The sequence below is a fragment of the Equus quagga genome, chromosome 1, assembly GCF_021613505.1.
Source record: "Equus quagga isolate Etosha38 chromosome 1, UCLA_HA_Equagga_1.0, whole genome shotgun sequence".
In the NCBI taxonomy this organism is placed as follows: domain Eukaryota; kingdom Metazoa; phylum Chordata; class Mammalia; order Perissodactyla; family Equidae; genus Equus; species Equus quagga.
Window position 1 is genome coordinate 5,028,396 of NC_060267.1, and position 15,117 is coordinate 5,043,512.

General features: G+C 41.2%; 1 protein-coding gene across 1 annotated transcript in view; it reads right to left on the reverse strand.

The window, feature by feature from the left end:
- MSRB3 (methionine sulfoxide reductase B3) overlaps positions 1-15,117 on the reverse strand; it is a 158,083-nt gene that overhangs the window by 76,171 nt on the left and 66,795 nt on the right. The window contains exon 4 of the mRNA XM_046646410.1: positions 1,896-1,924. Within this exon, the coding sequence (XP_046502366.1) occupies positions 1,896-1,924 (29 nt within the window). The remainder of the gene's footprint in view (positions 1-1,895; positions 1,925-15,117) is intronic.

A 15,117-nucleotide genomic window follows, 5' to 3' on the forward strand; every position in this document is an offset into this window, starting at 1 on the left:
TAAGTTCAAAATTAAAAGACTAAATAAACTTTTAACCAGTACTCCCCATAAGAGTTTCGAGAGGACAGAACTCCGCAGTTTTCAAAACAGGCAGATGTTGTCCATGACAGACATTAAAAAAAAAATTAGGACTTGGAAAAAATAAGAAACATGGACAAAATCTTTGGTCACAAGAGTGAAAGATGTATGCCGGTACAGATGTTATAACTATTTTCATGATAAATACTAACCTGCACTACAGGAATTTAGCAGCACACTTTAATTTGGATTTGAAAATTTAACATAAATTTTCTGACTTTGACAATAGCTGCCTAATATTTCAGTTCTGTACACTACTTCCAGGTTTTACCTTCAAAATGAATCTAATAAACTTTTTCATTTTAAAAAGCTGTATTCCAGATCTGTAGCCTAAAACCAGTTTCTGATTTGATGTTTTGGCAAGTAAATCAGATCATAACAAAGTGGGTTCTTAATAAATATTTGGCGACTGACTGGCGAGGATAAAAAGACATGCAATTTTTGTGTAAAAATTCATTCTCCATCAATTTTATTCGTTTATTTTTTATTATACTTATTAAAGATTTTAACTATTAAAAAAAGGCAAAGTATTAAAAAAAACTTTCACCCTATTCTGAGTCACCTCTTACGAATCAACAAAAAAGTCAAATGGTTGATACAATGTCACCATGTCAAACGGTTGACACAATGTCACCATGCCTTCAGTCTCCACACAGTCAATACTGTAAACCAGGATGCTCATCTTATACTATCATTGTCACACCTGATTCAGAAGCCCAAGAACACACAGAATGGAAAGACTTCTAGAATCACAGTTCTCAAATTAGGCAACATTGTTAACTCAAATTTACGAACTTCATATTTAAAGAGTCTCACCAAGTTGGAGAAATTCATAAAGCTATACAATAAAAGAAAGGTGAAGCTTTTGCAGAAGAAAAGCATGTCGGCTCCTTAATACCACTGTAACAAAGAATGCATAGTCCTTAGTTCTTTCGTGAACATCATAAACAAAAACACTTTTTTTAAGTTAAAATGTAATGGAGTTCAAAGCAGAGTAAGAATGTTACTTTTAAATTTAAAAGTGATACATTTTTCTGCAAATTATTTTCTCCTGGAATTGAAAATTAATGTTTATTGATCTATTAACAGTTCACCAAAGGGCATAATTCATTTGTACCAAACATGAAGCAAATTTTTGTGCTTTACTTGCAAACACCATCAGAAACTCTGAAGCATATAAATCTCAGCAAGTGACATAAAGACAGAGTCAAACTTAAGGATTACATGGCTACATTCATGCTTAATGAGAAGAAAACAGCTAATGAGGCCGATATGCCACGGTTTGTGAGAATGAGAATTTTCTCTTGATAGATACAAAAGAATGGCTTAAGGTGACCTTGATCTTCCGTTACCCCCCCCCCAACAAAACACATTTTTAAAAAGACTAATAAGTCATAGACAAATTTCTATTGGCTAACACTCTTTATACTTGGCTGGGTTAAACGTATCTATTACCCATGTTTGATGACAAGTCACTTGCAGAGAATCTTCACATCACTCAGGATATTTTGTCCACTGAGAGAGTGATATTCTATTTGAGCAATGAGTACACACAACCCCCACCTCTGCCTCTCAAATGAAGCTCTGCAGATGTGGAGCCTTTAATGCTTATTGCAGAACTATCAAGAATCCCAAAGTGAACGTCTCAAGTTATGAGTCCACGCAGCCAACAGCCCTGCTTTGAGGTGGGGTTCAGGTTCTGAAAAGAGGCTGCCTAGTCTGTTTAAAATCAAAATGGTTCTTGATCTGATGAATTACTCCTCAGAGAATAATGTAAATAAAATATACTCAGAATAACATTATTAATGTAAACATACCTGAACCGGAGTCAAATTTGGTTTCTGACCTGCAAAGGCAAAGAAATTTTTTACAATATAATAGCTGCTTGTTAAAGAACAACTGTTATTTTATGGAGGAAAAAAGAGGCAATACTTATAGATTTCAGTACATTGGTCAACAAGTAAAATAGCCTTTTAAAATGTAAATACATATTTACTTAAATCATTTCAAACGCATGCGTTACCTAGGCATGCACATATCCATTGAGATAGCACAGTATGGGAAAGACATTAACGTGTTAGCTTGTTTTTGAGAGAAAGAGGATAAATTATGTAAAAAAAAAAAAAAAAGCACCCAATCTCTACAGATCAACTTGTTTCAGTAATATAATAAAGCAATAAAAAAACCTCAAATTTAAAATTATCCTCTTTACTTATTATTAAAGATTTTCAATTATTCAACACCAAGTAATTTTTCACTGAGTTCTTCACAGAGTAAATGAACCTAGTAACCCCATACATTTAATAAGAAGGAGAAAAAAAATCTGAGCCCTTGTGGGAACATTATGTTTCAGATATAGGTTAATACTGGTTGTAAATTCAGAAGCCTTTGAAGCTCTCAGTTCGGCTGTGGGAAAACTTCTGTTGGGTAATTACTCTCAAGATGCTGCTGATGTGCTGTCAAGCAGAATTAACCCTGTGACTAGGCCGAGCTACACAAGCTACTATAAGACAGCATTGTCTATATCTAGCTCCCAAACCAATTAGTGGGCATGCTCCAGTCGGATTTATATCACACATTAACAATCAATAGTATATATGCTCACAGCTGCCACAGCAAGATACAAGAACCCACCAGCAGGAGTCCTGTTAAAGGATGTTACATTGACAGAGAAGATTTTTTTCCTGGGGAAATGTAGTTAACTAAGTGGGAAAGGAGATTTCTTTGAAATTATGCCAGGGTACCAAAGCACTTTTAGAAGCGGTGGCTTTTTTAACCTAAATTAGCTTCGGGAGAAGCCATCAAAGGGGCGAGGGGAAGGAGAAGCAAGAAGCAGTTTCCTGTCATAAAAATTCAACTTCTCAAACATTCCCAAATAAAGTTTCACCTGATGCTTAAACAACGTCAATAATTGTAAAAACAGAAGTCAGTATTACAATCCTGGTTATCGTAACCATCACCGTAACCCAGGTCCACATTTTCCCAAGACCCAGCCCCACCCAGTCCTCACCTCCATCCTTCTCTTAGATGTCCCTGACTCCTCCTTCAAGGTGCAAACCCACTGTCACTTTGTGTCCTCTCTCCTGTTCTGGAAAGCCTTGTCTTGCACCCTCTTCTTAGTTTCCAGCATCCCTGAGCATAGCTCTGAATGGCACTTGCCACACGCGGTCCTGCTGGTGTCCCTGCGCTTCCTCCCCACTCACTACGCCTCATGAACCTCCGAGGCCAGCGCCTACAGAGTGCCTGCAGTTTGTACTCCACAGCTGTCTGTTGAGGGAAACTCCTGCCTCCACTGCATCCTCATTGCCTTCTCACCTGTAGGAAAGGAGTTCTTCCTTCTGTCTAAGGCTCCCTCTACTGACGTCCTAAAATGCACTCTCTCATCTCCCCTGAAACCGGGCTGGATCAAGTACTCCTTCTCTCTCCCATATCTGGGCCTCCCCAGCTTTCTCCTCCTCTTTGCAGAGAAGCACCCCCAAATTCAATAAAAGCCCTCCTTCAAATCCACACCCTGCTCTTGTTATCCTCTTTCTTCCTGGCTTTACAAACAAGTTCATTGAAAGGACAGAGTATATCCTAGATTGTGAGTCTTCCTTTCCTGACCGCCCAGCATGTTCACACTGCAGCAGCAGGATCTGTCCTTGCTAAGGGTCATCAGCGGTGTCCTCATGCTAAATCCCAAAGCCCAGTTACAGCCCCTTTGCCACGAAAGCTCTCTCCAGCCGACCACGAGACCACCTCAGCGTTGCACTGCAACCTCAAATGCCACTTGTATGAAGCTGCATTCATTTTCTTTTCCTTTAAATATAATCCTCCTGCTACATTCCCCATCATTTAAGTTGAAAATCATGACATTATTCTCGTTTTCTTCTGCACCTCCAATATCTGATTGCACCAGGACCTGTTCAATCTACAACCTTCCCCTCCTCGCCATCCTCACTCTTACCTCTTGAGGCCTACCTTTGGCTCAGTAATCTCATAACCAGTATCCCCCTCTCCCTGCCAATCCATCATCTAATCAGCCACCAGATGTTTCCAGAACACTGATCGGATCACATTACCACCACCCCAACAACCGGAGCAGAGTTTTCCAAACTTAGGTCACAAGCTGACCCATTAGTGGATTATCAAATTAACTTAGTGGATTACAACCAGGATTTTTTAAACACTGAAATAGAACGGAAAAAAAGACAGAATGCACTTCATATACGGACGGCATGTGCAGTTTTGTGAAACTTTTAGGAATACGTACATGCATTTGTATTCGTGTGTGCGCGCATGTTCACACATGTGTGTACCGGGCTGTACTGCCCTTACAAGTGAGCCTGAAGCCTCCACTCCAGCCTTCCTCTGGGTGCGCCCTCCTCTCCACCAGGCGAGGGGTCCCCTCTTCTATCTGAAGCTCCAAGCAGCAGGGTCCCCTGCATTCTCTGGCAAACAGCCCACTGGGCCCTTTCTTCAGGGCGGGTTGTGCTGCCCCCCAAGGTGGGGGAGGGGGGCCAAAGACTGTTACTTGAAGGAGGGAGCTTGGACCTGAGGGCAGAAGGAAGGGGACAAAGAGGGCAGGGCAAGATGCTCTCCTTACTCTCCCCATTCCTGCTCAGAGAATCCTTAGTTCCAACCCTCCTGGGAGAGTGGGGGGCCGGGAGCAGCTGGGGACGAGAGGGTGCCCCCTGGACCAGACTGGTGTGGCTCAATGGCCTTGGAACTCAGTGCCTGGCTGGTGGGGACAGGAAGAGGCGATGGGCAGGAGAGAAAGAGCCCCCCCCCCCAGTAAAGAAGAAAAGAGGGGGGGCCACTGGAGGGAAGGCTGCAGGGCCCCGTCCCCCCACCCCCCCACGTGGCCCAGTCGCCAGTCCCTGCAGCTCAGTAGGCTGAATGACAGTCTTTCGGTGAAAGACCAAATTAGTTTTAAATTTGCACTATCCTCAGTTATTTGGTATCAATGGTTTTACACACGGCTTTCATTGTTTTTGTTCAAAGTACATCTGTCAAGGGTAAGTTGGTATGTCCTTTCTAACAGTTTATTGCCTTGATTTACAACTTTTAAATAATTAGCTATATTGTATCCCCATTTGTCCTCTCGCCCAGGCCCCGCAATTGTTAGGACCAGGCCTGGTATTCAGCCATCACGTAAAAAGGTCTGTCTTACTATGGGCCATAGACAAAAAGGTTGAAAAGCTAGTGACCTGGCGACATCCGGTGCACAGCGCCGGAGCGAGGGGCCCACCGAGAGCCGGTTCTTCAGCGCCGTCTCTAACCCCCCAACCACGACGTCTCTAACCCCCAACCACGCCGTCTCTAACCCCCCAACCACGCCGTCTCTAACCCCCAACCACGCCGTCTCCAACCCCCCAGCCACGCCGTCTCTAACCCCCCCAACCACGCCGTCTCTAACCCCCAACCACGCCGTCTCTAACCCCCCAGCCACGCCGTCTCTAACCCCCCAGCCACGCCGTCTCCAACCCCCCAACCACGCCATCTCCTTCCCTGTCTCCAAAGCCAGCTATTGCCGTGTTCTTTCACTGCCTGCATCCGTATCCTCAGCTAGAATCCCGTCCCCCACTCACCGCTGGCAAACCTTGACTCAACGGGACTCCCCGCCGTCCCCCGGCCCCCCGGCTGCCCCCTCACCGCCCAGAGCGCTCCGCTCGCCCTCCGCGCCGCCCCGCCCCGCACGGCGAGGCCCACACGGCCATCCCGCACCGCGTGGCCGCACGAGGCCCAGCGAGGCGAGGCTGGGTCCCAGCCATCTTCAGATTCCCAACACTGCACGCAGGACCTGGTACTGAAGAGTTATTAAAAACCTGTAGTAGGGATTAACACGCGAACAAATGACTCTGTACATTAACAGAAAGCCAAAGCAAGACACAGTGATCAAAAACTCCATAAAATGCCTCTTTTGAGATACAAAAAATCGTATCTGAAAACTTGTATTCCTCAGACCATCTTATTTTCTCCAAGGATAGCTGGTCAATATGTAAAATATACACATAGAGTACAGAGGAAATATCTTCACAAACTAATGAATGACCCTAGCTATCAGTTAAAAATATAAAGGAATATTTTCAGAATTCTCACAGTAATGAAACTTAAAAAAAACACAGCTACTCTATTAATAATTAAAACGTAGTAATGAAAGTTAATACTGTCAGTTTGCGGGGCAGGGAAATTGGTCCTATAGTATACATTAATTCGGATTTCTGCCAGATTTTATACACACATCCATACACAGGGACACAAAGGCCTCTTCCATGATACTATGGACGATGAGCATCTCTACTCATAAACTATCTCTAAGAAAGTAAGTAAAATAGAGATGGGAACCAACAAATGGCAAGTGCAGAAAAGGAATTCACATGTAGCAGAGACCACACAAGAAAGGCAAAGAGGGATGTCCATTCACTCAGTCCAAACGCATTTGCCCTGTGCTCACCTTCAGTCGCATGCTGTGCCGGATGGGAGGGGCACGAAAATGCATCAAGTGAGGTTAAATGGGTGCAAGAGGAACAGATAGAATTGTGTCTCCACGGACACCCATTTCACCCCTTGATTACATACTCACATCTCAGCTGAAAACTATTCAACCAGTTCCTCTGGGAATCGCCAAAAGATGGTGAACATAGCACAGACTGTTACTGTCTTCCAATACCCATTCTCCCTTTTTATTTTAGAAATAGAATCTCTCAGTTTTAGATGGCTGCCTGGGTAAGACAATTTTTCCACAATATTTCCCACTTCTTTTGTAGCTCATTGTGACCATGTGACTAAATTCTTGCCAAAAGAATGCAAGCAGAAGTAATGTGTATAACATCTGAGTAATGCCCTTAAAGGGAATGACTGCACCCCTCCCCTTCTTCCTCTCTTCTTCCCACTGGCTGGAATGTAGATGTGATTTCAGGAGCTAAAGCAGCCATTCTTAGATAATGAGAGAGAAGCTGATATTAAAGCAACAGCCTTTGGCTGCCCTTGGGCTAAAGGTGCGCACACACTGGTAGCACCATCTCAATCCCAAACTGTTACCATGTTGAAGCAGCTATCATTTTGGAGTCTTGTCAGAGCAGCTGTAACAGTACTGCCACATTAATAAAGGCTTAAACTAAAACTTCCACATTTTTAAACCTAAAAAGGTTTTATGAATTTAAGAACCATAAAAGGTAGATGCTAGGAGAATTTAAGTTATCATTATTACTTTTTAAATAATTAAAAGATACAATATATACATTCTTTTGAGAATAGAGTTGCAGATTTTCAAAAGAGGGCAGTTTTAGTCATTGGTTAGAATTCTCTAGTCCTGGACAAATCTATAAAACTACAAATTTATGAAACTACTACAAATCTATAAAACTACCAGTGTCCATGAAAGTTGTATGTGCATTGGAGTCAAAAGCTTTTATTTATTTTATTATTTTTTAAAATTTTATTTTCTTTTATGAGGAACCCACAAAGTCTCAGAGGACACTGCTTTTTGCTTAGTGTTCCATTGTATTAAAAATTTAAACATGGGAACCGTGTAAGTATGAACCACAGGTTAATGAAAGGTTTCAGACGACGTGGAGAAGAGGGAAGGCGCTGTTCGTACTGTTTTCAACTGCTGTCAATCAAAGAGCCCAGCCACAGACAGTCATTAGAGGGAAGCAGTAGGAATGACAAACTGGGTTTTGCTTATAAGCACACTATATATGGCAACTCCATAACAAGCAGTTTCTAGGACACTCCAAGCCAAATAACCTGTCCTGTTGTCCCCTTAAAGCCTGGAAATTTTTCAGAAATTCCAATCTTTTAGGATCCTACTTATAAGTGTAAGAATTTCTTCCTCCTCCTACAAGTGACTCAAAAGCCTTCATCCAACCAAAGGCGAGCAGTAATGGCAAGACATATTTACCTGCCTTCTTTCAGTCACATAAGCACAGCATCTTCCTCTGCTCAGAACGCTCCCTCCTCCTCCCCTCACCCGCTCTAGCATCCCTTAACCCCTCTGCCTACTGAACTTCTAAAACTTTCTCATATTATCTGAGTTACCGATTTTCTGAAGAGAAGTGGCCAGCCTAGATCAAACCCCTTTACTGTACACTTCGATAGCACCAGTTGCTCCTTCTTTGCACTAATTCTGCTCTGTTCGTGTGATTATTTGATCACACTAAGAGTTCAATAATTGTGGTAGGTACTATTTGTCACCTATCTAACAGCCAGTCTTCCTTTACTCTGATAACAAAATTCCAATTTTTGAAGGTACTAAAAACGTGTCAGCCCCAGGAATGAATCATCACCAGGTGGAGCCAATTGGGGCAATCCTATTCCCCTTTGTTAGGGACTCGTTCAAGGATGGGCATGTACCCAGTTCTGGGCAGCGAGAGGTACAGGAAGTCTGCTGGGGATACTTCTTAGAAAGGTTTTCCTCCAAGAAAAGGACAGGGGGGATTTAGGGGGAAGGCCCTTTTTCTACTCCCTCCCTGTTTGCTGCCTTTGAAGTTATTACGTCAGGATATAACACTTAGAACTGCTGTCGCAATCTTGTCACCACGAGGAGAAGGCCAAGAGAATCCCAGAAGTGCCGACCCAGCGCACCGTAGCATTCCAGTCCCAGCACAGCCTTCTCCAGAGCTCTCGCTGAGTGAGTCAGACAAGTCCAGCGTTCGGAGGCCACTTTCACTTGGGTATTTCTGTCACTTTTCATCCAACACATTCTAACTGATATTGTTACCACAGGAGTGCTAGGTTATGAACTACCCACTTACTGTGTTTAAAACTTAGGCCTCTATGTTCTGTTTTGATGTTAATGACACTATAAATACAAAAGACAGAAAAATACATGGGAAGAAAACAATGTGAATTTAAATGTTTAAAGACATGTTGGTTACCACAACTAAAAACTGAGAAAAACATACAAATAAAAAGTGCCCATTAACTGTAAGCTTAATTTTTTTTAAACTGAAAAATATCCATCAAAAGCCCAGAAATTTAGAAATCAAGATAATCACGAGCCAAAGAGCAGCACGGCCCCTCCTACGTCGCTCGAAGACGCCTCCTGTGAGGCGTTAACAGGAACCTTCGGGTTCGGCTTCCATGAGGCGCCTACAGTTCTTCCTCTTCGTTTACTGACAGACTCTTCCACTGGGCACCAGAACGCACTACAGACGGCTTGCGGGTGTAAATTCCTGCTCCCCGTGGGCACACTTCTTCCGCTGGACTGTTGCTTTGTTTGTTCGTTCGTTGCCTTTTAACCAGGCCCCGGCACTTTAACTAGGGCCACTGTCCCCCGGAGATGCTGGAGACCTTACGTAGCAGAAGTCTGGGAAGCACCTAATACTGAGGGAACCACCACGGAAAAGACAGCCAATGGAGACACACAGGGCAGAGCCCACTCTCAGGTCTTCCACTTTCCACCCTGTGCGACTTTAGCAAAGTTAATCACCACTCTAACTCTCAGTTTCACTATCTATAGAACAGGAGTAATACATTTACCTTTTAAAATTTTCGTGTAGATTAAATGAGATGATATTACAAAGTACCTAGGGCAGGCCCTGGCACACAGGAGAAGCTGAGTAAAAGGTAGGTTTTATCGAAGTAATGACAATAAAAGTTTACCTATGGCTACAAATACAACTAGCAGTATTTTAGCTAAGTACAAAAACAATACTACATTATAAAAGGAAAGGATATATTACTCTGGTTGAGGTTTTACTTGGGGTACAATTTTAATATAAAAGTCCAAATGATGCAGAAAAAAGTAAGAGAGAATAGCCTAAAAAAAACTGAAGAAACTGGAAATATTTAAGAGCAAAGGCTAATGCAAAATAACACAAACAATGTGGTCATACAGTATAGAAAAGGAGTCTTATTTGTCCTTGAAACACAAATAAAACATTCTCTAACTAAAACAGCTGCACGATGTGCTCGGGAGCCTACTGGAACAACAATCAGGAGAGCTGGACTGCAGTTCAGAAACAAGGACAAGTCATTTAACTTGTGAGCCCCGTTTTCCTCATTAGTAAAATGAGGCATTTGAAATCAATCAATGTGGCTCCACAGAAACAATCCTAGGGAGAGGTAAGCTGCCTACATTTTTTCTGCAGTTCCCAAGAATGAAGAAAAGGAGAAGGGGAGGAGAGAGAACAGAGAAGTCAGAGCGAGATGGTAAAAATCTGCATCTATAGAACTCGAAGCTACAGATGGATACGACTGAAAAACATAATCCTTAAGGCCATTTTCGCCTCCCAGGGTCTACATTTCCTAGGCCATATTAACAACTGCCGTCTTTGAATTCCAATATCAGTTCCCGCCTCAATGATTTATAGCACTCAATATATGTTTCCTTTAAAATAATTTGTTTCTTGTGTATAAATATATCTCTAGAGAGAATAAAGCTTTTAACGATCCTTTAGCTATTGAGAATAAATGCAAAACGCTAAAGAAAACAGTGCTAAGGAGAACAGAGTCTACTTCATGTTATGAGCTAAATTGTGTCCTCCCAAAATTCATACGCGAAAGTTCTAACCCTAATACCTAAGAATGTGACTGCATTTGGAAATAGGGTTCTTAAAGAGGTAATTAAGTTAAAATGAAGTCATTCAAGTGGGCCCTAATCCAGTATGACTGGTGTCCTTATGAGAAAAGTAAATTAGGACAGAGACAGACATAGAGTGAAGACAGCCATCCACAAGCCAAGGAGAGAAGCCTCAGAAGAAACCAACGCTTCTGACACCTTGATCTCAGACTTCCAGCCACCAGAACTATGAGACAATACGTTTCTGTTGTTTCAACCCCTAGTCTGTGGTCCTTTGTTATGGCAGCCCTAGCAGACTCATACACTTCATTTCTTCTTCAGTCATATATTCAGCAACCTCAAACCTCCAATAAAAGCCAAAAACCTAGAAATTAGCTGGAAATAAAAATGTCTACAGCTCTTACACACTTTAACCCACTTTCCGTACAAAATATATTTGAGTTCTCCATTCTCTCTCACTATTTTTAACCATATTCTGCCAAAGTGCTTTACCTGCATTTTGCCCATTGGGCAGCTGCTCCTGCAAATTACATAATAGGGACCACCAGTAGGCATACCATACAATTCTGATCAATGGGCTCTTTGTTTCTTCATATCGCTGTGGGAGAATGTTTCCAATGGTTTGGCCTGGTCCTTTCACACTGGTGTTGTGTACACACTTGTCCTGTGCTCTCTGGGGGATGAGGCAGACTTGGGAGGTAGTAAAATTTACTGCCCTACCTCAGTTTTACACACAATATTTGTTTTCTTATTTTCCCTGGAAATTTTCATTTCTACTTCAGGTTGTAATCAGAACTAGAACAATATAAGTTGTGGCTGGCAGGCTAGCAGTAGACACAATCATTGGCAGATGCTAAAATTTTAGAGACCGAACAAAAGAAACTCAAACAAGAGCAATCCAGAGTTAACTCGCCTAGAGGCAAAGACTGCACAGCTCGCCGGCCTCTGCGGATGTCAACGGGGGAGGAAAGATAAAGGAGGATCGTCCTCCACACTTCACAGAACTCTACAGAAATTCTTCAAAGGCACAAGCAGAGCCCTACATGGCTCATTAGAGCCTAAGTGTACTGTTGTTTTATAACACAGTTTAATAACTAATATTAATAATGATAGCTATAGGTCATGAAAGTGATCATTTAATTATGCTGTTTAGTAAAACATGGAAGTATACTATTTAGACAGGATTATATTTTTAAAATCATTAGTTAATAATTTTACGGTTAAAATAGATGTTTTGGTTGTCTAGAAAATATGTTTATCCAAAGCCCCTCATTTTCTAGATATAACTATACACAAACAGAAGACGCAACACAAAATTAGGAAGAGAAAAACACAAATTAGGAATAAAGAGACCATGGAGAAAAGATCTGATTTCCAGTCTTAAATCTACTCCCTGTTTCTACAAAGCCCTGAAAAAGTCATTTAGACCTTGAAAAGACAGTTGTGTTTTTCATTTGTAAAGTAAGGATAATAATATCTGCTACACCATACAGTTTTTTTTAGAACAAAATGAATAACGGTTGAAGCACAGGAAAAGTTATAGGAATGAATTTTCCTTGAAAATTTTAGGATTACACAATTCAACAATTACATTGAATACGGAAACTCATTTTCATAAGAATCTTAAATTCATTCATTATATCACTTAAAAATTTAGCATTTCTAGTTGGAGATTTTTAAAACCTAGCCTAAGGCAAACTTTCAAGGCCAAAATGGATGAGAAAGTCATTGACTCTTTTTTCCACTCAGCCATAAAACACATGTATTGAGCACCGACCATGTGCAAGTACTGTTCCAGGCTCTGGGATACAGCAGAGACTAAGACAGACCAGATTCCTCCTCTCCTGGAGCTCACATTCTGGTAAAGAGAGTCAGATAGTAACTACTACATAAATTAGATTATTTCAGACAAAGGCTTAAGTAGAGTGCCTTCTGTAATAACATCTGGAGAGTAATGATATAGAGAGTTCCTGGGGTGGGGTTGGGGGAGCTATTTTAAATAAAGTGGTCAGGGACGTGCTTTAGGAGGAGAGGACATTTCAGCTGACATCTAAAGAATGAGAAGGAGCCCCATGCAATGTGGGTGCAAAATGGACTCTTTGGTAGAGATTCCAAAGGAAAGGACAAAAGCAAAAACCTAAGTTTGGTATGAAGAAGAAGAAGGAGAGGAGAAGAAGGAGAGGAGATGAAGGGACGAATAAAAGCCAACATATCTAGAAAGAAGTGAATGAGAGAGAGAATAGTAAGAGATGATGTCAGAGAAGTAGACGAGGGCCAGATCGCAACGCTAGAAGCCATTGTAAGGAGTTGCGATTTTTAAAGAGACAACGATAAATCAGAGGTTTTAAAGAACAAATTATAACGTAACTTAAATTATTTAAATCTTCACCCTGCTATGTGAAGAATGGACTACAACAGCCAAAGCAGAGAGCCCAGCAAGCACTGGGATCTTGGTTTTTAACACCATCTTTAATCAAAGGAACCAGGGCCCCTTGGAGAAATGGCTGATTCTAGGACGAGGGCATAGAATAATAGGATAAGATACGCCTGGAGCATCAAGTAGTGCCTGAAAATAAGCAAGGGCTCAAAAACAAACAAAAAACCCCTACACTGACAGGGATAATGTCAAAGGGACACAGGAGCCAACTGAAAGAGCTCGTAATAGTCAAAGCTGGGACAATATGAGCAACAAAATAAATAAAATAGCATTGGATTATAATCCAAAGTATAAAATAAATATCCACGTGTCCATATTGATATAAATAAATGATTAATTAAACAAATAAATGAGAGAAAAGATACAAATCTCCCTTGCAGAAGAATTCCAAATAATTTAGGTAGATATTCTGCCCTCAAGATGGAGAGCATAACTCCCCCCTCCTTCAGGGTGGGCTGTGCACAGTGACCTCCTTCCAAAGAGCACAGTAGGAAAGGGGAGAAAAGAATAACTTTACAGTGGGGAATCCTAACAAACCTACCTCGACCGTATGACCAAGGTCAATATCAAAAGTGATGTCATGTTGACAGTACGTGCCCTAGTTACGATGTGAGGAAAATGGCACTGCATCTCTGTGATCTTCCTCTCCAAACCCATAACCTCGGTCTCATCATGAGAAAAACATCAGACAAATCCCAACAGAGGGTCATCCTACAAAATACCTGACCAGTGCTCCTCAAAACTATCAAGGTCATCAAAAATAAGGAAAGTCTGAGAAACTGTCACAGTCAAGAGAAGCCTAAGGCGACATGACACTAAACGTGATGTGGTACCCTGGATGGGATCCTGGAACAAAGGACATTAGGTAAAAACTAAGGAAGTCTGGATAAAGTATGGACTTCAGTTAATAAAAATATATCAATATTAATTCATAAATTGTAATGAATTTACAAATGTAAAATATTAATAATAGGGGAAACCAGGTAAGGGAGTATATTGGAACTCTCTGTATAATCTCCTCAATTTTTCTGAAAATATAGGAGTGCTCAAAAAATAAAGTCTGTTAAGAAGGGAAAGCCAAAGCAGTAGTTCAGGTGAAAGATGATAAAGATGATGGTGAAGCAGTGGATGTGGTGTGTTACTCGATATGGAGGGCAAGGCATGGAGAACAATCAAGGATAACTCATGGGCTTTGGCTCAAGTAACTGGGTAGACATCGAACAGTACCTTTATTTAGCATAGGGGGAAAACGAGAGAAAAGTAGGTTTCGCTGCTTCTGAGTCATTTTGCCACCTCTATTTGTTGCTAATTCCTACTTTATTCTTGTGAGCTGGTAGGATCAATAAGAAAAGTTTCAAGCTTTATAGTCCCACACAGGATCTCAGGTTAGTATAATTTTCTTGTTTTTTTTTTAATCATAAAGATATAATAGGCTTGAAAAGAGACGGCATAAAATGTTTCTTGATCTAATTTTGGGACAAAAATTAGTACCAAATTATTGGTTTCCTACGCCCAAATCAATGATTCTGGAAGATGTATGATTATCTGAATTACATCAGGCTTTTAAAAAGCACAGATTAAAGAGTCCGGAAATCCTTGCCTCTAAGTTCTGCAGGTGATCCTGACAACCACTGACCTGCTCGGCATTCCTTTAAAGCAAAGAAAACTTCTACTTAAAACAACAAAGCATCCTGCCTTTCTGATTATTTTTTGTCTGTATTAGTAATTTCTAAAGTAACTTTTTGCCCAATGAGGAATAAAAATTTCCCATCACATTGTGTAAACTTCCACATTCACAAGCTGTCATGCATCACCATTATAAAGTTATCTTAGTGAGAAACACTGAACTAAGCACCAAACAAGTGAAAAATCTGTCAGAAAAGACCCAGTCCCAGGGTAAAAAAAAGGATACAGTTACCACTTTCTTGGTAAACTTAGTAAAAATATTTGATTTTACAGCTATTGTTTCTGGCCGCATGAATCAAACGATAAAACCTTAGATTCCATGAATGACTCAGACTGGGGCCAGCAAATCACCTAAAAAGATTCGTCACTGAAAAGATGTGTCTCCTGTGGTCAGTAATTTACACTCCAT